Source organism: Danio rerio, chromosome 3 (assembly GCF_052040795.2).
Source record: "Danio rerio strain M-AB ecotype USA chromosome 3, GRCz13ab, whole genome shotgun sequence".
NCBI classification, from domain to species: domain Eukaryota; kingdom Metazoa; phylum Chordata; class Actinopteri; order Cypriniformes; family Danionidae; genus Danio; species Danio rerio.
In genome coordinates, this window is record NC_141023.1 from 62,893,496 (window position 1) to 62,921,396 (window position 27,901).

General features: G+C 40.3%; 2 protein-coding genes across 2 annotated transcripts in view; both read left to right on the forward strand.

Moving 5' to 3' along the window:
• The window catches only part of notum1a (notum, palmitoleoyl-protein carboxylesterase a), a 30,069-nt gene extending 16,852 nt beyond the window's left edge, over positions 1-13,217 (forward strand). Inside the window, 10 exon segments of the mRNA NM_001161654.1 lie at positions 236-288; positions 3,397-3,492; positions 3,658-3,718; positions 3,842-3,900; positions 5,171-5,273; positions 6,951-7,142; positions 9,716-9,813; positions 9,928-10,075; positions 10,154-10,201; positions 12,911-13,217. Of these exon segments, the coding sequence (NP_001155126.1) occupies positions 236-288; positions 3,397-3,492; positions 3,658-3,718; positions 3,842-3,900; positions 5,171-5,273; positions 6,951-7,142; positions 9,716-9,813; positions 9,928-10,075; positions 10,154-10,201; positions 12,911-13,217 (1,165 nt within the window).
• Positions 13,218-24,491: 11,274 nt separating this feature from the next.
• myadml2 (myeloid associated differentiation marker like 2) lies at positions 24,492-27,544 on the forward strand. Its single transcript, XM_087245322.1, has 2 exons — positions 24,492-26,744; positions 26,980-27,544. The coding sequence occupies exon 1, from the start codon at positions 25,104-25,106 to the stop codon at positions 26,013-26,015; it is 912 nt and encodes a 303-aa protein (XP_087101448.1). The 5' UTR covers positions 24,492-25,103; the 3' UTR covers positions 26,016-26,744; positions 26,980-27,544.
• The last annotated feature ends 357 nt before the right edge of the window (positions 27,545-27,901 follow it).

The following is a 27,901-nucleotide window of genomic DNA, read 5'->3' on the forward strand; positions in this document are numbered from 1 at the left end:
ACTTCTGTCTTTTGTGGCATCTCTTCTCTATTCCGATTGGTTTGTGTTTACTCATGTGAGGGTGGGATCAATCTGTCAGTCACATAAGCCCCACAAGCAACAAGACGCAATCATCCAATTAATTCCCTATTGACAAAACAAATACCCGTGCTGTATTTATTCTGGTCCAAAGTCAATTTCATGCACAAAGGGGACGAAGATAAAACGATTTTAATGAGGATTTGCTTTATTGTAGGTACTACCTGAAGGAGTCAAAAGGAAGCAAAAGATGGTTAATATTTCTTGAGGGTAAGTGTGATGCTTTATGACTACTTTTTAAATATATACACAGTAATTTGAAAAAGTTAGCACACCCTATTAAATTCCAATTTTTCATATCAGGACTTTAAGAATTATCTGATCTTTGGCACGGCTTAAAATGTGGAAATTAAAACCTCATGATGAACAATATTTAGCATCAACAGAAATAAGTCAGGTAGTGCTAATCAAATACCTGAACTGACAAACGGTTTTACCTGAGGCTGCACTCCAGTTCATCTTTCCATGCTCTTCACTCGCTGCCTTCCCTCATTCTCCTTACCTCAGATGTACTTCATCGATTACATCACACAACTGGTGGATCATCTGAACGGGTTTATAATTATATAAACCCTTGAGCACTTAGGAACTACACTGTTGTGACGTCACAATCAAATTGCAGTCTGGGACATACAGGTGCTAGAGTGCACATTCTAGTAAACCTCCAGCACGGGGGTTTCAAGAGTTCACACCTAGCTAATGATTGATTATAAAGCGAGTTTGGCATGTTGTCCCTGGAGAGAGCCCTGAGCTCATAAGATCCTCGAGCCCGGGGCTCCCTCCTGTTTGCAAGGCGAGAGGGGAGTTTGAGCTCAGGTAGATCTCGAGAACTCCCCTGCTGTATGAGTAGCTAATGAACAGATAGTGATTGCTCTTTGGAGATAACTACTTACTAGGGCGCGTCTATGGGGCCGATTTGGATTAGTCAGTTAACTTAAGTTGCATGTTTTTGGATGTTGGGTGGAAACCGGGGAACCCGGGAGAAACCCACATGAGCACGGGGAGAACGTGTTAAATCTGCACAGAAATGTTGCCTGGCTTAGTAAGGACTAGAACCAGTGACGTTCTTGCTGTGAGGCAACAGTGCTAACAACTAGGCCACTGTGCCACCCATCTAAAAAAGGAGGAGGAGTTGGGGTGGAAGGGGGGATTCTTCAAAGCGAACGAAGATGGCTGTTATGTGGAACTTAGGGTATTTATAGTGGCTTAAGAATCGTCGTGATTGGTGAATCATAAATTGGATAATGCGGGACCAGCCGAAAAGCGATCATAGGCACGTGATCCTTTTCGAAATTAGTTTATAAATAAAACTTCACTTAGATGGAGAAGAGTTTACTATACAGGAGTCATGGTACACTGATAACCTACGCAAAATAACGGTTTAAATTTTAATTTGGTTTACTCAGTCTAAACTGAAATTGAGATAATCGTTCTGCGATAATGAGAGCTGTATGAGCTTCTCTTCCCCCCTTACAGCTATGGCTGTAGTAAAAGCTGCATGTGAACCAACCGTTCACGTTCAGCAATCGCTATTTTCCCTAGGGGGGTTTCCAGTTGTAGCTAGAAGGGATACAGCTGTGGCCAGAAGTTTAACATAAAAAATAATTATACTATTTATTTAATTACCCATTCATTCATTCATTCATTTTCTTGTCTCCTTAGTCCCTTTATTAATCCAGGGTCACAACAGCAGAATAAACCACCAACTTATCCAGCAAGTTTTTACGCAGCTAATGCCCTTCCAGCCACAACCCATCTCTAGGAAACATCCACACACAAACTACAGACAATTTAGCCTACCCAATTCACCTGTACCACATGTCTTTGGACTGTGGGGGAAACCAGAGCACCCGGAGGAAACTCAGAAGAAGGCAGGGAGAACATGCAAACTCCACACAGAAGCACCAACTGAGCCGAGGTTCAAACCAGCAACCCAGCGACATTCTAGCTATGAGGAGACAGCACTACCTACTGCGCCACTGCCTAGCCTTAATTACCCATTCATTGTATTTTGTTAATGTATTCTTGGCCCGCGCTGTGGCACAGTGTGTAGCGCTGTTCTCCCTGTGTTGGCGTGGGTTTCTTCCGGGTTGCCCCCACAAGTCCAAAGACATGCGGTATAGGTGAAATTGGGTAAGCTAAATTGTCCGTAGTGTATGTGTGTGAATGAGAGTGTATGGGTGATTCCCAGTGATGGGTTGTAGCTGGAAGGGCATCCACTGCCTGAAACATATGCTGGATAAGTTGGCAGTTCATTCCACTCAGGCAACCCCTGATTAATAAAGGGACTATTTATTTCAACCCAAGCTCATTCTGGAAACGTAGTTTCTGGAGACCGCGATTTACGTGGCCGGAGGTACGTAAAGGCCGCATTCAGTTTTTTTCGAGCGAATGCTGCGGGGCGGTGTGGCGCCGCTCCGCCCCTCCTCTTCGCGCTCGCCGGCCGACGGCTCGCCTCCGAGTGGAGGGCTTTCCCTATGCAACCAGTTTGTCCGCCTAGCTCACAGCGTTGCGTCGGCGGAGCGGAGGCCCCAGAGGAGGAGCAGGCCGCAGTGGACGATGACCGGGATCGAGTCCGGGGAACGGCGGTTCCGGAAATTAGGTAAGATGAAAAACGAAATCTGAAAAATAAGGGCGAGAACGCGGCGAACCGTCGCTCGGGTTTAGGGAAGGAGGAGGAGGAGGAGGAAGAAGAGGGTGGCCGATCCGGCAGCTTTTCGCGCGAGACCGGCGCGGGGGCGAACGGCGCGCGCTCCCGAGAGGCGCCCGAGACGTGAAAAAGCGCGCACAGTGGCCTCCCGGGACGTAAATCGCGGTCCGCAGAAACGTCCGCGGGGCTACGTTTCCACAATGAGCCCGGGTTGATTTATTTAGTGCCATCAGGTTATTATTATTATTATTATTATTATTGTTATTATTATCATTATTATATTATTTTAATTTCTATTATTATTACCAGGTTATATGGTTATTATTCATGTTATTTATTAAATTACACATTAAATTGTATTTTATTAACCCTCTACCTTAAACCTAAACCCATTCAAAGTGTAAATATTGTTGTGCTACTTGCAGCTGTATTCCTTCTTGACTTTCTTTACTCAGAGTTCCCTGTGTTTTTTTTTTTTGTTTTTTTTTTTATGTATTTGGACAGGTTAGTGAGTTTCCTCAAGAGTGCCCTCTTGCCTCCAGGGGAAATTTTCTACAAATCTAGAAAATGCTAGAGTGTCCTAACTTTTTTATATGACTGTGTGTGTATATATATATATATATTCTGTAACTGCCATGTATATGTGTAAGACATGTCTCTCTGTGCAGGCGGCTGGTACTGCTTCAACAAAGAGAACTGCGACAGCAGATACGAGACTATGAGGAGACTCATGAGCTCCTCCAAATGGCCACAAACCAAGACAGGTCAGAAATGCCAACCGTGTCCGTCTAACACAGTCACCACTGAGTCTTAAATCACACAATAGAAGCCAACATAATCTAAAGTTTAAAAATGAATATGCAAAATTGCAAAGACTCCATCATGTCATTCCTTTGTGATAATTGGATGTGTTCTGATTTCACTTTCAGGCACAGGAATGCTGTCTTCACTCCCAGAGGAAAACCCACACTGGTGGAACGCCAACATGGTGTGAGTATCCCAGAGCTAATGTTTGTGAAAATACATTCTTTACATCTTTTTATTCATTGATTTTCATAACTCCTATGTTAGTGCAGATTTGAACCTGAAGTCTTTCTGTTTTTCCCTTTTCAGCTTCATCCCATATTGTTCAAGCGACGTGTGGAGTGGAGCCTCACCAAAAACAGATCAAAGTAAGACTCCGTTACATCCCCTGCTCTTGTGCACAAATTATAGAAAGAAATAATAATTTCTTCACTTTGTTCAAAAATGTTAATTCGGTTTTTAATTTCCAATCGACGTGTTGTTCCAAAGCCCTAAGACCTTCATTCATCCTCAGACACAAATTGAGATATTTTAGATAATATTGGAGAGCTCCCTCGTCCTTCATAGACAGCCACAGTCCAAAGTCATTCAAACTCTCTAATATAAACTTTGCATTGAAACCTTTCTAAATATGAATGTATGCTAAATTGCTGAATCCCAGTGTACCTGAGAATGTGTATACATGGAAGAGTCTTAAATGGTGCCTCGTACACTCTTTTACAAAAAAAAAAAAACACTATAAGAGAATATTGTAATTTTAATGTTTGGGTGAATTATTAAAACAAAAATAAAAAACTATAAAAAGACTAAAACAATAACATAATTGTTATTTTTTGGGTGAATCAACAGAAAAAAGAAAAAAACACTAAAAGAAAAACTTATTTAAATTTTTGGGTAAATTAATACAAAATAAACTATAAAAAGACTCTAAAAGAATAACACAGAAATAAAATATTTGGTGAATTAATAAAAAAAAACTAAAAACTCTATTAAAGAATCACATAATAAACATTTAAGGTGTATTGATGCAAAATAAACTATAAAAAGAATATAAAAGAAAATTATATTTTCATTTTTGGATGCATTAAATTAAAAACACATAATTAAATATATTAGATAATTTAACGTGGAAAAAATAACAAAAATTTTAAACATAAATTTCATTTTTTGGGCGAATTAACAGCAGCAAAAAAAACAAAAAACAAAAATAAAACACTACAGTTTTGGGCTTTGATTAATATAAAAAAGAAAGCTTTTTTGCTCACCAAGACATTTTTGCTCACTACATTTAAACAATATATATTACGTATAACATATTACCATAACATATATATTTAATGAATTTAAAATGTAATGCATTCTTGTGATTTTAAAGCTGAATTCAAAGCTGGATTTTCAGCATAACTGTTCAAGTCTTGTGTCACCTTGTGTGATCCTTTAGAAATCAGTAAAATATGATATGATCCCCAGTAACATGAGTTCAATGATCACAGTCACTTTTGATAAATTTTCATTCTGAATAAAAAATAAATGACTGCAAACATTTGCTATTATAAAAAAATATCTAAAAAAAAAAAATAAATAAAAATCAGATTTGACTATTAGCCGTAAACTTATCTGTGGTTTTATTGTGTACAGATGACTACGCTTTCATGGGTTCACTGATCATAAAGGAGGTCGTGAAGGATCTGCTCTCCAAAGGTCTGGATAATGCCAAGATCCTGCTGTTAGCTGGAAGCAGGTGAGTCTGCATCGCACACTTTGCTTTCGCCTCTGGTATTGAGATGCAATTCATCAATCTGATCAAAAGTGGACAACGCTAAATAGAGATGTGAAATGTTTTGAGCTTGTGTGTGCATTCTGCTAAACACAACAACAATGGTGGCTGAGAAAGAATAACAGTTTTAAGAGTTCACACTTAGCTGATGATTGATATTAAAGCTTGTTTGGCATGCTGTCCTGGGAGAGAGCCATGAGCTCATAAGATCCTCGAGCCCGGGGCTCCCTCCCGTTTGCAAGGCAAGAAGGGAGTTTGAGCTCAGGTAAATCTCAAGAACTCCGCTGCTGTAGTAGCCAATGAACAGATAGTGATTGCTCTTACGAGATATCCATTTACTAGGAGCGTCTATGGTGCCGATTTGGACACCCATCTAAAAAAGGAGGAGGAGTGGGGGTGGAAGGGGGGATTCTTCAAAATGAAGATAGCTGTTATGTGGAACTTAGGGTATTTATAGTCGCTTAGGAATCGTCTAATTGGATGAATCATAATCTGAATAATGTGGGACTGGCCGCAAGCCATCTTAAGCATGTGATCCTCTCGAAATTAGTTCATAAATAAACTTCAATTCATAAACATCTAGCAAACAGCCTTTACCACTGTAGCACGCCACATTGCTTTTATATTTGCCATGGACCAAATGGAACAATGTTTAGATCTTTATTAGAGGTTGCACAACGTGATTGTTCTTCTTGTCTGGGTGAAGATTTTCCAAGACTGTGTGTACAGTGTAGTCATGTGGACACTAAAACTGGAGTTTTCACCTCATGACATTAGCGTGCGTGCGGTTTTCTCCTTTCTGATTGGCCACCATGGCTGGGTTCACACTAAATAAAGAACACAAATGGGGCAAATTCTGAATGTTTGAGGCATACACATCACATATTAGGTGTCATTCGTCCACGGGACGGAAATCCGCCTCTTTTCTCACTTTTGCATTGATTTGTATGTAATGTACTCATGCAAATACCCAAGATACGCATTTGGTGTGATCCCAGCATAGTGTCATCATCGCCCTTAACATGCGTGCGTCTTACGTTTTCATTTGCACAGACGAAAAAACGAAAGCAGGGAAAACCCCGTTTATAAAAATACCCATATACAGGTAAAGTCATAATTATTAGCCCCCCTTTGATTTTTTATTGTTTTTAATATTTCCTAAATTCTGTTTAACAGAATAAGGTATTGTTTACAGTATGTCTGATAATATTTTTTCTTCTGGAGAAAGTCCTATTTGTTTTATTTTGGCTAGAATAAAAGCAGTTTTTAATTTTTTAAAAGCCATTTTAAGGTCAAAATTATTCAATGATCTACAGAACAAACCATTGTTATACAATAACTTGCCTAATTGCCCTAACCTGCATAGTTAACCTAATTATCCTAGTTATGCATTTATCTGTCACTTTAAGCTGTATATAAGTGTCTTGAAAAATATCTTGTAATGTGTTGAAAAAATCTTCTTTCCGTTAAACAGAAATTGGGGACAAAATAAGCAGCAGGGCTAATAATTCTGACTTCAACTGTATGTGACCAATGTCTCTTTTGTCCACTTGCGATTGGATTGACGAAAACACATCTTAATACTAGATGTAAACAGGGCCTTTTTGATAATGTTGACTAATGTAAGTATGTGCTCCTCAGTGCGGGCGGCACCGGGGTCTTGCTGAATGTGGACTCGGTGTCAGAGCTTTTGGAAGAACTGGGCCACACCAACATCCAGGTCAGGGGTCTGTCCGACTCAGGCTGGTTTCTGGACAACAAGCAGTACAGATGCACTGACTGTGTGGACACCATCAACTGCGCCCCTACTGAGGTCATCAAGAGAGGAATCAAGTAAGCTGTTTCTTATCAGCTTATCAGATTTGCAGCAATGTTTTTTCAGCTTGTCATCCTCTGAGAAAATAGTTGATGATAGCCTAGTAGTCCATGTACACTGCACCTCCCGGGTTCCCCAAGCATTGACCGGTCTACATTGATATTGTCACGGTTAGAGGAAGGAGGACCCAAATGCAGTATGAGAACAGGAGGTGTTTATTGACAATAAAGGTGATATGTAGTAGGGGTAAGGTGAAACGGTCCGACGGTGAAGAATAGGGTAGAGCAGGGGAGTCTTGGGTGGAGCAGGCAGACAAAGGAAGACAGTGCTTGACAGTCCTGGATGGAGTATTAAGCAGCCACGGAACAGGAGACTGAGCAGGGATGCTCAAGCCAGACAAAAAGTGGTAAAGGCCTTTGAGGCACTGCTGACCAGCGATCCTGAGTAGGTCTCACCAACGGCAGCCTGACAGGACACCAGCAACCGGGGACTCTCAGCAGACAGGGCTGGATGAATGCAAACACACACGCACGCACACAGACAGACTGGGAACACTAAACTAAGAAACAAAACCATAAATTTAATACAACAAAAACACAAGAACTATTGACAAACTAAAAAGAGAAATAAAATTAGTTTTAACTTACTGATAATAAACTGGAAGAATCAAAACCAATTAAAAAAAGGAACTAAACACTTATAGCTACTAAATAAGATGGGGATAATACTGAAAGCCAACTGAAAAACACAAACAAACATTAGACAAAGACAACTCTCACACAAACAACAGCACAGGTAAACGAGCACGGTCAGGCAACAACAGGTAGCAGGTAACAGGTAGTAAGTAACAGGTAGCAAGTAACAGGTAGCAAGTAACAGGTAGCAAGTAACAGGTAGCAAGTAACAGGTAGCAAGTAACAGGTAGCAAGTAACAGGTAGCAAGTAACAGGTAGCAAGTAACTGGTAGCAAGTAACTGGTAGCAAGTAGCAGGTAGCAAGTAGCAGGTAGCAAGTAGCAGGTAACAGGTAGCAGGTAACAGGTAGCAGGTAGGGATGGCTGACGTGAAACTGACGTTTCGACACAGTGTCGAGATCCCGAAGCGCAAGTGTTTCGAAACACTGCACCGAAGCATGATCCGAAGCACCCAAGTCACGTGACTAAAGTGTTTCGAAACACTTGGTCACGTGACTAAAGCGATTCAAAACATTGCTCACCTCAGAAGCGTTTTGAGACCTGGCGAATCTCCATTTGGCTGCCAAGGTCAGGAAAAATTTCATTTTATATGGCCTAGTGGACTGTGCATGTGCACGATGTTGCTATTCATTAATTGACTTCTTGGGTTCGAATCCCGACTTCTACAAATACTCCAAAAACATTTTTGTGGTTTTATGAGTTTTTATCATGTTTCTGTATTTAGCCTAAATATGATACAGCTGCAGTTACGCCATCAATTTAGCATCATTTTTGTAACACTGTAAAACAATAATAATTATTTTACAGTACTGTGATAGTTTGGTTTAGGGTTTGGGTAGACATTAATAAAATACAATAAATGGGAAATTTTATGAATAATATAAATAATTCTTGATAACTTCAGGCCACAGTTTCTGATCTAGCAACAACCCTGTTTTAAGACCAAAACAAGACATATTTATTAACAAATTGTTTATTCGGATATCAGACAAATGTTGAAACAAAACGATTCAAGAGCAAAGCATTACCAACTGGTATTAAAGCATTTCAAAATAGCTGATATTGCCCGGCTTCGAACCCACTATCCCCAATTGCTAATCAGACACTTTAACCGCTCCGCTACATTGAATGAAGTGTACACCAACAAAGTAGGCTTCAATACCTCAATTTGCTCAACTGCTATGTGCTGCAGCTGTTTCAGTGCAATACATAAAAAAATGACCGCTAGGTGTCACTGTAGAGTGGTGTTTCGAAACGTTTCGAAGCTTCGACACATTTGCTTCGACTGTTTCAGTGTTTCATGAAGCCTCACTTTGCCCACCACTAGTAGCAGGTAACAGGTAGCAGGTAGCAAGTAGCAAGTAGCAAGTAGCAGGTAGCAGGTAGCAAATAGCAGGTAGCAAGAAGCAACAATGAACCGACAAAGACATCAGGGGAGGGAAAACATTATAATGGGAGGAAAGAACAAGAGGACCAGGTGTAAACACTGAGACAAACGAGGACTAGCCAATCGAGGGCTAAACAAGGGGGCGTGGCAGTAGGAAACAAGGAGGGAGGAACGGAACAGGCTGAGCCATGTGTTCAGACACAACACAAACATAGATACATAGAAAGACGACAACACAGAAAGGACAGACAAGGTAGGGCTATGACAGATATTAAAGGTTGGGGAACACTGCCCGAGGCGACTGCCTAATCCGACTATGCCTAGAAACAGCACTGTTTGTAACTAACTGAAAAGGGTTAACTGAATCTCCCTTGATCAAACGCACATTTGATTGCAGCGCATTAAAGATTAATAAACATACGCAAGTCATCATCATTTATTATTTTGGTTGTATCAACTGTGATCCGTTACACCCCTATTGAGGACTAAACTGATGGTCTTGTCTGCAGATATTGGGGTGGTGTGGTTCCTGAGCGATGCAGGCAGGCTTATGAAGGAAAAGAGTGGAACTGCTTCTTTGGATATAAAGTTTATCCTACCATCAAGCGTGAGTGCACACCATACCAGACCCCAGCCATGGACAGATGTTCAGTCTATTTTAAAATGCACATATGAGTTTGGTCACCTGTTTGAAAAGTGTGCTGTTTTTTCTTCCTGACAGGGCCTGTGTTTATCGTGCAGTGGCTGTTCGATGAGGCTCAGCTCACGGTGGACAACATCCATCTGACGGGACAGCCTGTGCAGGAGGGACAGTGGCGCTACATTCAGAATTTGGGGACTGAGCTGAGGAACACTCTGAAGGACGTCCCGTAAGTTATGTTTTCTCTCTTATCGGAGTGAGATTGAAGTGATTTTCGGGGTTTCTAATGCTGTGTTTTCTCCTTCAGTGCAATGTTTGCTCCAGCTTGTCTCTCACACGAATTCATCACAAGAAAGTAAGTGAACGCTTGAATTTTTGACTTCTGTAAATTTCTGTCATTTTCTTATTTTCATCAAGTTGTTGTTTTTGTAATGTCAGTTAACTTTACCTGACATTCTGCAGCGATGATGATAAACCATTTATTTATTTGTGTGTATGTGTAAAAACTATATTTAATATAACTGTAATTATAGGGTGGGTAATAATAATAATAATAATTTAAAAGCTAAAGAAAAATATTAGGTCTTTGGAATCACTGTCCTTTACCAATAAAATAAGTTTTTTACTTCACAAAAGACCTAAGATGATAAAAGAAATTGCAGATGATGCTTGTGGTATTTTGTATAGGTTTGTAAATGAATATCAGCCGGACAACTCTGCCTAGCTCCACACTACTTCACTTTATTCTGTTCTCTCCTCTCCCTTACACACACCTCTCCTGACATCTAGTGGTCACAAACAGTAGTAATAGGACTGAACATTAAACAACACAACAATGCTCTAAGCTAGTTCTTAACCATAGGGCGTATTCACACTATATACAGTTACCTTGAACCGGGCCAAAGCACGCTTCCCCCCTTCTCCCCCGACGGCCTGCACTCACATTACATTCAGGCCTGGGCACGCTTACGTCATTGATGATGTGCTGTTCAGTAGGCGGAGCTCAGCACAGTGGAGATTTCTTTAGTTATATTGTTTTAGTCGTTTAATATGCAGTGACATGCAGTCAAAATATTTCGCCGAACAGATCCGCTAATTTTGACACTCAAAAATAATCATCGAGTCCTCGTGCTGGAGGAATTAGGAGGTTTGAAGAGTGAAGAGTTTGCGTTTTTAATAAACTATGACAGTTTGCGTTCGTTGAACAGTAAGAATGATTAATTAATCCATATTAAACAGTCCCTTAAAAGTCACGTCTCGCTTTTATTTTTGGGCTCTGGCGCGATTTGCACTCACACAAACAAGTGTACCGCGCCAAAGCCCAAGTTAACCGCGTTCTGGCACACCTCTTCCAACCGGGCCAGCTCGGCCAACTGAACCGTGTCTGAGCCCAATTCAGAGCACTCACACTTCTCAAACGATCCGGGAAACGGGCCTGGGCACGGTTCGGATAGCATAGTGTGAGTACGCCCATAGATGGCACTCTAAGCTAGATTTCAACAGCAGATGATGTTCTAGGCAAGTTTTAATAGTAGAAGGTGTTCTAGGCTAGTTTTTGAGATAACAGCAGATGATGATCTAGGCTAGTTTTTAACAACAGATGACACTAGGCTAGATTTTAACAGTAGACTGCAATGTGGGTTTTTTAACATTAGACAATGCTCTAGGCTAGTTTTTAACAATAGATGACACTCTATGCTAGTTTTTGACATTCGATTGTGATCTAAGCTAGTTTCTAACTGCAGATTGTGCTTTAGGCTACTTTTTAACAGTAGGTGGCACTCTAGGCTAGTTTTCAACAGCAGATAGTGATCTAGGCTAGTTTTTAACAGCAGATTAAGATCTAGGCTAGTTTTCAACAGCAGATAGTGATCAAGGCTAGTTTTTAACAGAAGATTGTGATCTAGGCTAGTTTTCAACAGCAGATAGTGATCAAGGCTAATTTTTAACAGCAGATTGTGATCTAGGCTAGTTTTCAACAGCAGATAGTGATCTAGGCTAGTTTTTAACAGCAGATTGTGATCTAGGCTAGTTTTTAACAGCAGATAGTGATCTAGGCGAGTTTTCAACAGCAGATAGTGATGTAGGCTAGTTTTCAACAGCAGATTGTGATCTAGGCTAGTTTTCAACAGCAGATTGTGATCTAGGCTAGTTTTCAACAGCAGATAGTGATGTAGGCTAGTTTTTAACAGCAGATTGTGATCTAGGCTAGTTTTCAACAGCAGATAGTGATCTAGGCTAGTTTTCAACAGCAGATAGTGATCAAGGCTAGTTTTTAACAGCAGATTGTGATCTAGGCTAGTTTTCAACAGCAGATAGTGATCAAGGCTAGTTTTTAACAGCAGATAGTGATCTAGGCTAGTTTTCAACAGCAGATAGTGATCTAGGCTAGTTTTTAACAGCAGATTGTGATCTAGGCTAGTTTTCAACAGCAGATAGTGATCAAGGCTAGTTTTTAACAGCAGATAGTGATCTAGGCTAGTTTTCAACAGCAGATAGTGATCAAGGCTAGTTTTTAACAGCAGATAGTGATCTAGGCTAGTTTTCAACAGCAGATAGTGATGTAGGCTAGTTTTTAACCGCAGATTGTGATCTAGGCTAGTTTTCAACAGCAGATAGTGATCAAGGCTAGTTTTTAACAGCAGATTGTGATCTAGGCTAGATTTTAGCAGCAGATGGCACTCTAGAATTTAAAATCATACACTTAAAGAGTCACAAGAAAGAAGGCTTCTGTGTTTGGCTGAGTCTTGCAAGTTGTAAGTAAACACAGTTCACTATGAACGCTCTTGTAATCCACTTAAACGTTTCCTGACTTTATTAACAATCATTTTAAGTTCAAGTGGTATTTGTAAGGAACTGGGTGCAAGCAGAGTAAGGCTGTTTGTAATTATTCCTCAATTGATTGAACTCGAAATTGATTCAAGAGAGAATAGCAATGTATATTGATAATGCAATTTCTGGTACAATTATTGCAAATTCATTGAATCATATTATATTTCCCCTGGTGTTTTCGCACTAAATTGCACACTCACTGAGCAGCTCTGCATTCTTGTGTTTGCTGTAGCTACTGGACCGATGTTCAAGTCAAAGGCACATCTCTACCGCGAGCGCTGCACTGCTGGGACCGCAGTCTACAAGACACCAGCAGAAATAACAAATCGCCCCCCAAAGGCTGTCCCGTGCACTTGATCGACAGCTGCCCGTGGCCTCACTGCAACCCCACATGCCCAACCATCCGGGATCAGTCTACAGGGCAGGAGATGAACGTCATCCAGTTCCTCATGCACATGGGCTTCGATGTCCAGAAGATGGCCCACCAGCAGGGAATGGACCCGAGTAAACTCCTGGGCATGCTCAGCAGTGGCAGCTAAGCACCATAGAGGGACTTGCTCCAATTTGGGGCTTTCCTACAGTCCATTTGATACCTCCGATCCTTAAACCCTCCTCAGCTTTGACCTCAAGCTGAGTCCTGCCTTCAGTCGATGCTCTGTCCAACTCTCTACCGGCATCCATCTCCTCATCCATGATCAGTTTAACAGTCCAGATGGCATCCATTTTGCTCCAACGTGTATATAGGTATTACCCGTGCAGATCATTATCAGTTTGGAGATCGCTGAGATGCCTTGAATAGAGATTTGGAACGGAGCCGATCTCAGATCCACCTCAGTTGAACCATGGGCTGCTGACTGTTCAAACGCAGTACAGGCGAAAGTACTGAACAACACGTAACCGGGACAAGGTACAACTACATCTTTGCTCTTAATTATCTTTTGGTTATAAAAGTATCACGAATGTAATCCAGTTTTACGGATCTTCAGCATTGTTATTGTTGTATTTGTTTGCTTTGTGGTTTTTGATCTAATCTTTTTTTTAAATTCAATATATTAAGCTGCAGATTATTAGATTTTTATGTCTGTTCCGAGAAAGAAATCCAGAGAGAGAGAGTGGATTTAAGAGTTTATGAAGTACATGTAAAAATATATGGATCGACACAGGACTATATTGGATCATATAAACAGGAGGTTCACATCTGAAACGCACTGGATCACTGGCTCTAAAGCCAACATCATTCTTGAGGTGTTGCTAATGCCGGGTTCAGACTACACATGATTTTGGCTAAATACAAAATCCAAGATTCACATCGAGCATTGTTGTGATTCATGAACAACAACAGGCATTGGAATGGAAATATCTCATATAGTTTGTCATATAGGACAATGACCAACATCAAATCATCAAGACATCCGAACAGAGAGACAAACTGTGTTTGAGTTTGCTTTGGTTTCTTTGTGACTTTGATCAATAGGAGCACAGAAGTTCTTTGGAGCATAGAATTCCAACACAGCCAAAGCAAAAGACGGATGAGGATATTGGTGCAGCTAGGTTGAAATATACACAGATTTGTGGAGCTATGATTGTCCTGCCTGTGCTCTTTCAGAAATAAAGGTACAAAAGCTGCCACTGGGGTGGCATCCTTTCAAAAGCCACACATTTTTCTACTTAAAGCAGATGTATTTGTATCTAAGTGAAGTTTCACAAACTAATTTCGAGAGGAGCCCGTGATAGGATTGACTACAGCTGATCCCTATCACTAATCACTAACTAGCCAATCGGATCATTCCAAATTTAATATAAATATCCAGACTAAACTTCATTCCTCATCTTCGTTTTTGGAACCCCCCCCCCATTCTTTCTCCCTCCTCCTCACCTCTAAGTTTGGGACACGGTGCCTCAGTGGCTATCACTGTTGTCCCACAGCAACGTGTTCAAACGCTAGCTGAGCCAATCGACACTCTCTGTGCGGAGTTTGCATGTTCTCCTTATGTTTGCGTGGGTTTTCCCCGGGTACTCCGGTTTCCTCCCACACAAAATACATGCAACAAGAGTTAAAGTCAAAAGCACCTACTACATAAAGTTAGCGGTCTATTCTTGGGAAGTTATCGAGAACTACCTGATCTCGTATCCAGTGGCGTAGCGGACGGGCCCGCAGGGCACGCACCGCGGGGGGGCCCCGCGTGATTAGGGGGCCCCGCGTCGTCGCGATTTTCAATAAACTGTTGGGAACAACTGTGGTCGGAACCAAAGTTCACACGTCTGTGTTCTCTGAACACCTCTCAAGTGGTGGACTACTTCATTCTGATTGCTTGCCGCCAATGTTGCCAACTTAGCGACTTTGTCACTAGATTTAGCGACTTTTCAGACCCCCCTAGCGACAAATCTAGCGACTTTTTTGTGTGTTATTGGAGATTTTTTTAGACTGTCATTTTTCCATACCGCACCGTCCCTACTCTTCTCAACGAGCTGCGTGTGATGCCGCCGGCCCCTCCCCCGCCTCACAGCACTGACAGGCGGCCCAGTCAGTCCTCGTACAGCAGCCTCTCCCACCTGCAGCCCGAGAGCAGATCACCCCTCTGCGTACCGACGACATATGATTTAGCACAGGCAGTGTGAAGGTATTTCCCTTGTACAGTCTAACCGATCTACTTCTACTTTATTTTAACAATTTATTTGGACCGTTTATTCTTTTCTTGTTCACAATCACAGATATTTTAGTGACAGTTTCTGAACTTGTCTGAGTTTAATACATATGAGAGATTGCTGCACATTCACTAACGTTACACATCTATAATGATATACTGTATTCAAACAGCAATAAATTTAGTTAAATAAACATGCTTATATAAAGTGTAGTGCAATTATAAATACCCCTTTATTAACCATAGGATGTTAAACAGAAACGGTAGAACGTGATGACGTCAATGATATGCAAATTAACGTATGACGTACCCCATCTCTTCCCCCCCCCCCCCCCCCCCCCCCCAATCATCAGGGGGCCCCGTCAGCGATCCCTGCAGGGGGGCCTCCGCATTTTGCGCTACGCCACTGCTCGTATCCCTCCTAATGCTTATTGGGCTCATCTGTCTTCGAGCTGAGGGCTCTCTCCCGGGACAGCATGCCAAACTTGCTAAAATAGTCAAGCATTATCTAAGTGTGAACTCTTGAAATGGTTCATATTGCCCTACAAAGTCAAAGTGCAGCAACTGCAGAAACACTAAAGCTGAGAAAATGCCTTTAAAATGTTTTAGACCAGCCAGCCAAACATGTTACTTGGAATATTCGTGGTTTTGTTTCTCTTACAAGACCATATCGACTTTGTCACAATGCAGAACATATTTTAGGCCTTGACTTAGTTTTGACAAGCTGTGTAGTTACAGCCCTTTAAACAGCATTCTATTATACCTTAAATGTACATTTATGTACCCATTACCTTGCATCGTAACTGTCTGGTTGACCTTTTGTCCATAGGTTATCATTAAAACAAGTACCTTTATTTCTGAGAGATTATAATGTCTATCTTAAAGTGTCTCAAAGGAATTTAGGAGTCAAAATCTCTTATTCTGACACAGTGACTATTGTAAATTAGAAAAATAATATTGTGTCGTCTGAACCTGACATAAACCCATCCTTGTTAATGAAGTATCTCTAACTTATTTAAAGCTAAAATGTGTCACCATAATAATAAATCTGTCATCATCTACTTTTTACAATGCCGTATTATTTATTTTAATCAGTAAACTCTAACTTCTGAAGAATGCCCAAGCTTTCGTTTTTGTGTATGGTCATTTATACTTGCAAAAGACAGAAAAAAAATTAACGGTGTGATAGTAAACATTACTTTGAGACATTTAGTTGCTCTACTGGTACTCCATAGCTCTCATTCTCAGTTGTGGTCAATTGAGGACACAACAATCAATGGCGACAATAAAGCGACATGCATGAAACAATTTTAAACTATTGACACTTACAGTATGACTAGTTTCCACTGATCACTGCAGTTTAGTAGGGTACAGTGTGCAGCTTTTCTGTTTCCACTGTCTAAAAGTACCTCTTTTTGGAAAACCTTTTGTAAGGGTATCTTGAACAACATTACGGTAGCAAAAGGTGGAGCTAGACTCAATGCTGAATGCTATTGTATAACAGAAGCGTCACTTGTGCATGCAACAAGACAAGCAAAAGACAAGCCTGATCAGGGTGACCTGTACTGAACCGTCATTATGGTTCCTTTCCATTGAGCATTATGGTTCAGTAAAATACAGTAGATTACAGTGTGCATTTATTTCCAGTTTCTCTTTAAAAAGTACCAAAACAGCCACTTTTTTTGAGATCCTTTAGGAAGGTTACCTACAACAGTACAGTACCAAAAGGTTGATGGCTTGCAGCAATGAACCATGGTCGACCTGAGCTCAAACAAAACTTGTCTCTTCTTGTGACAAACAGCCACATGCCAATAATATGTGAATATCTTATTTAAGCCAAAATGGAGTCGATCTCAACTTTCAGGCATAAAAACTGCCTACCAAGTAAAGACCAACTTATATTTTTGCTTCTAGTCCTCGCTATAGGTATGCCTTCACACAGTTGTAAATCCTTTGCCATACCCAGACACAAACCTCTCAAAAAAGGTAACTACACATTTGCCACAATTCAAAGCGCAAGATGTGTGATTGTAGTGGTAACAACTATAGGTGGGTTGAGTGGTGCTAGTGGAACACGGCGGGTGGCTTGAGGTTTTAAGAAGTCTGAGTTTACATGATTGTCCAATCATTTTCGATTCATCATCCTTCCACCACTCCGACTCCGCACCTTTAACAGATCATTTCTCTTGCCCAGGGAGGAATGGGGGAACTTTTCTGGGAGTTTTTCTGGGAGTTTTCTGACTAGTGTTACCCAATTCTAGTCCTCGGGACTCCCCGCCCAGACCTGATTCAGATCATCAGTTCATTAACAGAGTTCCATGAACGGATTCTTGTGTGTAAAATAAAAGACATACAAAATGTGCCTGGCGGGGAATCTCGAGAACCGCAATTGACAACCGCTATTTTGGACAAAGTAGTTGATTGAGTCTTTTCGAACTCAGAGCCCAGACTCAGAGACTGCACACCAAAACAGATTTTTTTCCTTAAATCTGCAGGTTTGAACTTGTAAAAGAATGATTGCAGTGTAACACAGACAGAATGCAGAAGTATGCTTAGAATTGGCTACATCAGGGGTGCCCTAACTTCTAGAGGACTGGTGTCCTGCAAAGTTTAGTTCCCACCCCAAATAGACACACCTGGGCTAGCTAATCAAGCTCTGTTTAAGCTTACTAAAAACATTCGTGATGGTGTGTTGAGGCAAGTTGGAGCAAAAATCTGTAGGACACCAGGCCTCCAGGACCGAGTTTGGGCAACTATGGGCTACGTGCAAGGTATTTACCTTAGTACAGTGATCACTTGATGCAGAAGTGTAAATCAAGCTTATGGGTATGCTACGGCCCAAACTCAAAACTGGCTCGAATAACAAAAACATTCAAGGTTTGAGCCGAATATATGGAAGACACAGACGTTTGAATGGTTAAATTGATGTTCTGTCAATATGTTTAATTTTCCATAAATCATAAGTTTTCAAAAGAGACAAAACATTAACAAAAATCAAGTAGAAAGGTAGGGCAGCTAAGGTAAACAGGTCTCTGACTAAACTGTTTTAAATGGACAGATCTTACCTAAACTCCCGTGAAAGGAATAAAAATAGGTGAGTCTTCCGGGCCACTGCTTACCTTCGCTAAACTAAATAAATAACAAAACGTGACTATGAAAAATAAACCTCTACCTGCTACAAAGCAAAGTATCAAAATAAACAAACTAGTTAACACATTATGAATTAAGAATCAAAAGATTAACAGGAACAAAACACTAAAAGGAGCGGCATCTAGATGAATGACCGCCGGGCTTGCGGAGGACCGCCAGCCAGACCGCCTGAGCCCAAGCCACCACCGAGCTGAGGTAGGGCGAGAGACTGCAAGACAAAAGGAGAGAGAGACAGAGACGCCATTGTTGTCAGCGTTATATAGTGGGAATCCCCAATGACGTCACGGGCATCATCCAATCCTGGATAAGCCGGGTGAAACACTCCTCCTAGAACTCAATCGCAAGCACAAACCGGCAATTAATAAATAGATTAATTAAATAACACAGACCTACATAACAGGGTACAATTGGCAGTGGAATAGCAAGCCTGATCAGGGTGACCCGTACCGAACCATACTGTCCTAAACTGAACTGCACTCCTTAGTGTAAACAAGACGTTAAAGTCACAATGCAGAAAAAAGGCCAGGGGTGCCCAGCCCTGTTCCTGGAGATCTACCTTCCTGCAGATTTCACCTGGAATCCTTATCAAACACACCTGTCTTTAATTACCAAGCGCTCTTTCAGAACCTACTTAGTTGGTTTAGTTGTGTTTGATCAGAGTTGGAGCTAAATGCTGCATGAAAAGGGTTCAGCACCATTAAGCACCCCTGGCATAGACCAGTGTTTCTCAACTACGTTCCTAAAGGACCAACAACACTTCGTCCTGTTCTAGGCCTTTTACCTAGTGTACCTTTTCGATGTCTTCTTTGTCTGTCACACCTATTACAGCTCTTTCAATCTCAGCTAATGATCTGAATCAGGTGTGTTCAGCTTAGGAGACAAAAAGCGTGCAGACCTGGTGGTCCTCCAGGAATGTGGTTGAGAAACGCTGGCATAGACTGATCAAGACGGAAGACAGATGATTGGACAGGGTTGAGAATGTTAAATTACATGAAGGTGAGTAAATGCCCTGCTGAAAAATCCAGCTTAAACCAGCCTAGGATGGTTGGGTGGTTTTAGCTGGTCAATCAGCCTGGTTTTAGAGGGGGTTTGGCCATTTCCAGGCTGGTTTCCAGCTATTTCCAGCCTGGTCTTAGCTGGTCAGGCTGGAAAGTGACCAGCTAAAACCATCTAAAACCAGTTTGACCATCCTGGTTTAAGCTGGACATAGCTGGTTTTGGCTGGGCTCCCAGCCTGGCTAGGCTGGTGAAGCTAGTTTTAGCTAGTCATCTCCCAGCCTGTCCAGCTAAAACCAGGCTGGAAATGGCTGGAAACTAGCCAGGAAGTGGCCAAAACCCCTCTAAAACCTGGACTGGTCGACCAGCTAAAACAAGCCAACCATCCAAGGCTGGTTTAAGCTGGATTTTTCAGCAGGGTGATGCCAGAACTAATTGTATACATTTATAACACTATGCTAAATGCTAATTCCACTTAGTCACATTCCAGGCACACAATATCCTGATGTGACCCTGCAACTCAGGTTAGGGTGTACCATTTTGGTGTGTACCTTAAGTTGAACTCTGTATTAAAGGGGGAATTCACTCATATTCAACTGTGCAGAAAGCTCGGTGCATGTTTCTCTTAGTAACACGATGGTACAATAAGCAACACTGTATGAGTGAAATTCCACTTCACGTAATAAACCATTGTACTGACATGAAAGTAAGGCAAGGATTGAAAGAAGGATGATTCTATCAATGCAAATTCAGACTCGATTGGGAGTTGGTTACTGTGTGCATGTATGTTTAGGTTTAGAAGCTCGCTCTTTTGAGGGTACTTTTGTCAGATGAAGACTCTAGACTGTTCAAATATTTAATAGAAAATGACTTCTTAATATAAGTTGTATGAAGCTGTTTTATGAATATTTTTAAAAATGATAAAAAAATAACCAAGACAAGAAAACCACAGAGATGTGAAGGTATTACTAATTACTATTTTCATCTGTAACATACTTTTAAAACCGAAAACTCAGTCTACATTGCATATTTATTGTTATGTAAATCATATTTATAATGCTGTTTTCACAGAGAAGTGATTCTTTGTACATTGTAAATAGTTCTGTTTCTTGTGTTGATTGCATGTACGTGTCCCTGAGAGAACACATTACAGTTATTCCAAAGAAATGTTCGGTATTGCCTTTTCATTTTATGACATGTTTAATCTCCAAAGCTGAAGTATCCTTCCTCAGCATATCCAGCCTGATCTCACGAGAAAACAGAAGTATTTTACGTTTTGCCAGTTTAGTGGCTAATATAAATATACGAATTTGTACAATTTCAGTCGTACGAAATGATACGATTTTTAAAAGGAGGCGTGGCACCTAACCCCACCCCTAACCCCAACCGTCGTTGGGGGATGAGCAAATCGTACTAAATTGTACGAATTAGATCGTACGAATTCATACGAATTAGCTACTAAATTAAAAAGTTACGAATTGCCGTGAGATCGAGAGCATTGGAGTAAATTGATTTAGATTCTGACTGGACAGATTACATTACACCTTTTGATTTTACAATACTTTATATGTACATTAAAATACACATCGTAATGTTTGTTTTATGTAAAAGACAACCGTACTATTTAATGGTGGTGCTACTAATTAAAATGATAAAACATATTGCAAACAAACACACAAACTCATGTCTACACAAATAAAATGTACAATGTGTTTAGTAGGCCCCAATATAGTTCATGCAGAATCCAAAAAATACATATGATAAAATATTGAGTTTAAATCTCAAGCTTGTCAAAACAAACCTTATGGAAAAGTTTGCTCCAGCTGTTAAACATCTGTAACCAGTCATTAGTCTGTGACAATTAATATAATACTCAATTAAACTAATAATACTCATAGCGCATCTCTGAGGCCCCCTCTTCTTTTACAGTGAGATTTCTTCAGTATTCTTGTGTTCATTTAGTTGATATGTTCAATTTAATTAAATATAGACATTTTATTAGTTGTTGATTTCCATGGTTATTTGACCTCCAACGTTGCCGTTGTGAGTGCCCATTTTTACTATTTAAGGTACAAGAAGGGGCTAAAGCTATTTTCATTAAAGTAATATATTTGTATGAAGTAGCAAAAATAAATGTAGCATAAGAATAGAGAACAAAGCAGCGGCAGCATTAATGCGATTGATGTCCAGGTTTTATGTGGCAAGGTAGGAGCTGAGCTGAAAGGCAAAGCTCTTAATTTACCGTATAATCTATGTTCCTACTCTCACAGCCGAAATGAGTTTTCTTTGAAGGGTGGCAGGGCGCACCTTTGTAGATAGGCTGAGGAGCTCCGTCACTCGAGAGAAGCTCGGAGTAGAGCTGCTGCTCCTCCACATCGAGAGACGCCAGCTGAGGTGGCTCGGGCATCTGTTTCGGATAACTCCTGGATACCTACACGGGGAGGTGTTCCAGGCATGTCCCACTGGGATAAGACCACGGGGAAGACCCAGGACACACTGGAGGGACTATGTCTCGTGGCTGGCCTGGGAACGCCTCGGGATCCCCCCGGAGGAGCTGGAGGAAATTTCTGGGGTTAGGGAAGTATGAGGTTCTTTCCGGAAAAGCAGAAGAAAATGAATGAATGGAGTTGAGTGCTGAATTACAGAGTTTATGCAAAGATACCTTTACCGTTTTAATGATGATAGGTTTAGATAGTTTTGTCTTTTTTTTTTAAATCTGCATGAATCTGAGACTTTTATTTTAGGATGCTAATGTACTTGCAACTGAAACTGAGCAGGGGCGAGGCTTAAATAGAAAATTTGGATTTCATATGGACTTTAAACACATCAACACATCATGTTTTTTAAAAAAAAATCTTGCAGTTCTTAGTATTTTTCATGCAAGTGAGTGGTTATGACAAACCACCTGTAGGTGACATACTCTTTTCCTCTCCATAGACTCCAGACACCTTCTTTTAAGTACCAATTCTTCTTGGAAAACATTGCACAATTCTGAGTGTCATCCACAAAGGTGAGTGGGCTTGACAAACCACCTGTAGGACTCTTCTTATGCTCGGAGAAGATATAAAATAAAATTAAAAACTTAAAATTATCAGAGGTTTTATGTACTGCAACTCTCAGGTGATTTGAAGTGCTCCTTTTGTCCTCACTTATACGTCATAAGTTATAAAAATATAAAAGGCTGATAAAGATGTTTGCTAAATGAATTCAAAATTAGGATTTTTACTTCTTCCTACTTGAAAATAATGTCAAGAACGCCACTTTTAGACATCTGACGTAAACTTGGAGCAGATTGAAGAACCCCAACTTCAGAAAAATGCATTGTTTGATATTTCTTCACAGATGGCGGCTAATTATGGTTCAACAAGATTAGCATGGAGCTAGCTTATGTAAAGCATTAAAGCAAAACTTTCAAGTATTATTACAGACCAAAATGAGTGGGATCCCTAAAAACTAAAGGCTACTTCTGAGATGACTTTAGCTTTATTGTGCATTGTTATCCTTTGTTCGTTGTCAGCATTTTTACTTTACTCACTTGTAGTCACTCATTTATAACCTGGTAAACAAGATTGCCACTTGTGATTGACTGGAGTGCATTGAGGTTTTACTGATGAAACCAGCCTTCCAACATCTTTGTGTAGCTCAAATGGGGGCGCATGGCACTAGAAATGATAAGGCTGTGGGTTCAATACCTAGGTAAAACACAAACTGATCAAATGTATAACTTCAATGAAATGTAATATAAATGATTTTGAGTGTATAGACCACGACATTATTATGTTTTAGAGGATGCTCTCCTCGTGACAGCTGTTTTTTTAAACATGAACACATGAAGCCTCTAAATTTAGCATCTTTTTTTAATTTAAATATAGCATCTACTGACTGATAAACCAGTCAGTGTTCGTAAGTACCAATTCTCACTACTAAGAAGTGGCTTATTACTAGGGAAAGACGGAATCTGCAGATATTTTTTGCAATTTCTGCACAGAATTTTGGTAAAAATCTGCGGATTTATGTGGAATGGTTTAGGGAGTATCCCTAAAACCTTAATGTATGAAATAAAAAGTAAAACCTTTTTAACTTGTATTTATTGTAATAAATGCAATTAGATCCACGTTATTTGGTAAACAGTTTCCCAGAGATGGGTTGCGGCTGGAAGGGCATCCGCTGCGTAAAAACTTGCTGGATAAGTTGGCGGTTCATTCCGCTGTGGCTAGCCCGAATTAATAAAGGGACTAAGCTGACAAGAGAATGAATGAATGAATTTGGTAAACAAAGCAAGTGTCTTATATAGTATATCTACTAAAAGGCAGAAAATATTACTTTACAAACTGTATTGTAATTAAATCATATGAATATTTTCATATTAGTCAATAATATTACTGAAATTAATTTTTAAAATATGAATTTACACAAGTAAATAAACAGAATCGCTGATGGGCTAAAAATCTGCAGAATTCTGCGCGCACAAATTCTGTGTGGGCCTACTTATTACCTGCCGATATATTAAGATATTGACAGTTTATTAGTAGCCTACTTATGAAGTATGATCTTATTCTACGTCCCTAATCCTACCCAATACCTAAAACCAACGTTATAATAACTAATAACAAGCAACAAATAAGGAGTTTATTGAAAGCAAATGTCAGTCAATAGTTTGTTAACCATTGTACCTTAAACTGTAATGGTACCTACAATTCTTCTCATACGTCACCTCGCATACTGTACAATAAAGACAGCTTAGCTAAAGTTTAATAGGTGTATAGAGTTTTTCTTTGTCTGTTTTGATCTGAATAGCAGGTAAAACAAAACTGTTGAGCAATCGTTCATCTGCTTTATTTAGTCTGGGGTGATTACCATGCGTTTTCTTTGAGTCAGACAGATATACAAGAGGCTACACCTTTTCCCCTAACACACACACACAGCAAATGAAACACGACTCCCTGAACTGTTGCTTGACGCAGACATTTGGATTCCCACCCCATTCCGCAGTGGAATATAGGGCTCTATTTATAGAGCTGGTGGAGCCCGTGGCCCTGAGCTGGGCAGAACGCACTCATTAAAACCACTTTCCCAAGTACACATCAGCTTAAAGCCCATTCCCGTGCGCGAGAGTGGAAACACAGCAATAGAGTTCGAGAGTAAACAGTGTTAGCAAAGGAAGAAGCTGGAGGTCTACTGATACCCTCAACATGTGGGATATCCATCGGACCTTACATGACTAGACACTGCTTCAGCTGTTTGTCTTGAAGGTGACATCCAACTTGCGTGGATCTTACTTTCATTACGATCGTCCAACACAGAACTCAAGACCTGCAAAAACAAGGTGACTGAAGATTAACATAATCAACAGCCATGGTTTGAACTTCATTCAAATCTCTCTACATTTGGTTTGAAAGATTTAGCCATTTTTTAAAAAGAGCCGAAAGTACTGCAAAGAAAAGAAAAAGGAAGAACATCCCGAGTGCTTTTTGGGGTTGTAATCGGATCCCACACACTCTGCAGTAATTATAAAGCAGCGCTGGGAAGCAGTAAAGGAGATTTGTCATTAAGGCTGCCTAAATAAAGAGGTTGGCAAAGGGCGAGGTTTGTGGATTCCTCCGAACGCTTCATCCAGATCCACCCAGAGCTGCTCATGGACCCCCAGGGAGGCCACTATCTGAACAAGTCGGCGGTGCTGTCATGCCTTGGCGCTGCCCGAATGTGCCAGCTGCTCCTAGGCTGCACCACTATGGCTCTAGTAGCCCACAGTGCAGGCTTCAGCGCAACCTATGGCACTTTCTGCATGTTCGTCTGGTGCTTCTGCTTTGCGGTCACTCTTCTAGTCTTTACCCTGGATGTCACCAGGTTACATGGGTGCATGCCTATCTCCTGGGATAACTTCACTGTGGCCTTCGCCATGCTGGCGACTCTCATGTACGTCACGGCTTCAGTTGTGTACCCGGTGTACTTCCTGAGGTCTGACTGCCCGTCGCAAGGCTGCGAGGTGCGAAACTACCGTATCGCCGTCACCGTCTGCTCCAGCGTCTGCTGCTTCGCCTACGGAGCTGAGGTGTTCATCACACGGGCCAAACCGGGACATGTGGTTGGATATATGGCCACCGTTTCAGGCCTGCTTAAGGTAGTCCAAGCCTTCATCGCCTGCATCATCTTCGGTGCTCTCCACAATGACAGCCAATACAACCGGCACATCCCTACGCAGTATTGCGTGGTGGTCTACAGCTTGTGCTTCGCCGTGACCGTAGTGGTGGTGGCGCTCACCGTCTCAGGCAGAACGTCTTCCCTGCGTTTCCCTTTCGACAGATTTGTGGTCATCTACACCTTCTTGGCGGTGCTGCTGTATTTGAGTGCTGCCGTGATCTGGCCGGTTTTCAGTTTCGATAAGAAGTATGGAGCCCCGGGGAGACCGGACGACTGTCCTAAAGGAAAGTGTCCATGGGACAGCAAGCTGGTGATCGCAGTGTTTACTTGTGCCAACCTGGTGCTGTACTTCACCGATCTGGTCTACTCGCAAAGAATACGATTCGTGTTGAGTTCTGCAGCATGAAGCCATCTTGTTTTTGATGTGGTTGGACTTTTACTGGAGTACTGGAAATGAGGCAGGGAGAGCCTAAAATATACAGTGGTGTGCGCGCTAGTGTATTTGTAGGTATAGTTCAACCCAAAATGAGTACTCGCCCTTGAGTGGTTCCAAACCTTGAGTTTCTTTCTTCAGTTTAACACAAAAGAGGACACTTTGATGATAGATTTAAACCTGTAACTACTGACTTTACGTAGTAGGAAAAACAGATACAGTTGAAGTCAGAATTATTAGACCCCCCCCCCCCACCCCCCCCCCCCACCCCCCCCCCCCCCCGATTTTATTTTATTTTTTAAATATTACCTAAATGATTTTTAAAAGAGCAAGGAAATTTTCACAGTATATCTGATAATTTTTTTTTTTCTGGGAAAAGTCTTATTTGTTTTATTTCGGTTGAAATAGAAACAGTTTTTAATTTTTAAAAAGCCATTTTAAGGACAAAATTATTAGCCCCTTCAAGGTATATTTTTTTTTCCTGAAAGTCTACACAACACCATCATTATACAATAACTTGCCTAATTACCTTAACTTGCCTAGTTAAACTAATTAACCTAGTTAAGCCTTTAAATGTCACTTTAAGCTGTATACAATTGTCTTGAAAAATATCTGGTCAAGTATTATTTACTGTCATCATGACAAAGATAAAATAAATCAGTTACTAGAAATCTGGGTTACACTTTATAATAGGGTTCATTAGTTAATGCGTTTACTAACATGAACTTATCATGAACAACACTTGTACAGCATTTATTAATCATAATTTAACATTTATTAATGCATTATTAACATTTAAGCCCATGCTTGATAACATTAGTTAAAGCACCATGAGTTAACATGAACTAACAAGAACAACTGTATTTTCATTAACTAAAATTTATTAACATGAATAAATACTGTAGTAAATGTATTGTTCATTGTTTGTTCATGTTAGTAAATGCATTAATTAACATTAACTAATGAACCTTATTGTAAAGTGTAACCAAAATATGTTTTGAAAAAATCTTCCCTGTTAAAAAGAAATTGGAAGAAAAAATAAACAGGGGGCTAATAATTCTGACTTCAACTGTATTATGGCAGACAATGGGTTATGTGTTCCAAGCTTTCTTTAAAATGTCTTAAAAGATTTAAAGAAGAAAGAAGGAAACTCAAAAAGGTTTGGAACAAGTCAAGGTTGAGAAAATGATGACAGAATTTTCATTTTTGGGTGAACTGACTGAAGATTTTTTTTTTTTTTGGTATCATGTTGATTAGATTGAAACGTTTTTGGACTTTCTAGCAGGGTTGTCATTTTTTATGTTTTGTTGCGTTAATGAAGTTGTTACTTTGCTTACTAAAATGAAATCTAAAGAAGTGATTTTGGATTTTGTGTATGACATTTGCATAAAACGGACCTCTTTGACAGTTTTGACACAAAAGGAAATTTCTAGCATTATTTACTCACCTCATGATGTTCCAAATGTGACCCTGGACCACAAGTTAAAAGTCTTTTTTTTTTTTTTTTACATCACATTAAAGATCTTTGATAAACTTCCTACTTTAGATATATCAGGACTAAATTTTTGATATGCAAAGCTAAAGATTTATTCTTGACAACTTTACAGGTGGGTTTTCTTAATATTTTGATCTTTTTTATGTTTATTGCTTTGTAGGATAAGCCAATATTTGTCTGAGATGCATTTATTTGGTAATCTAGAATTTGAGGGTTTAAAATCTTCAAAAGATTAAAAATATTGAGATTTTTTTTAAGATTATCTTTAAAGACGTCTGTAAAGTTCATTCATTCATTTTCTTTTTAGCTTATCTGGGGTCGCCACAGCGAAATGAATTGCCAACTTATTCAGCATATGTTTTTA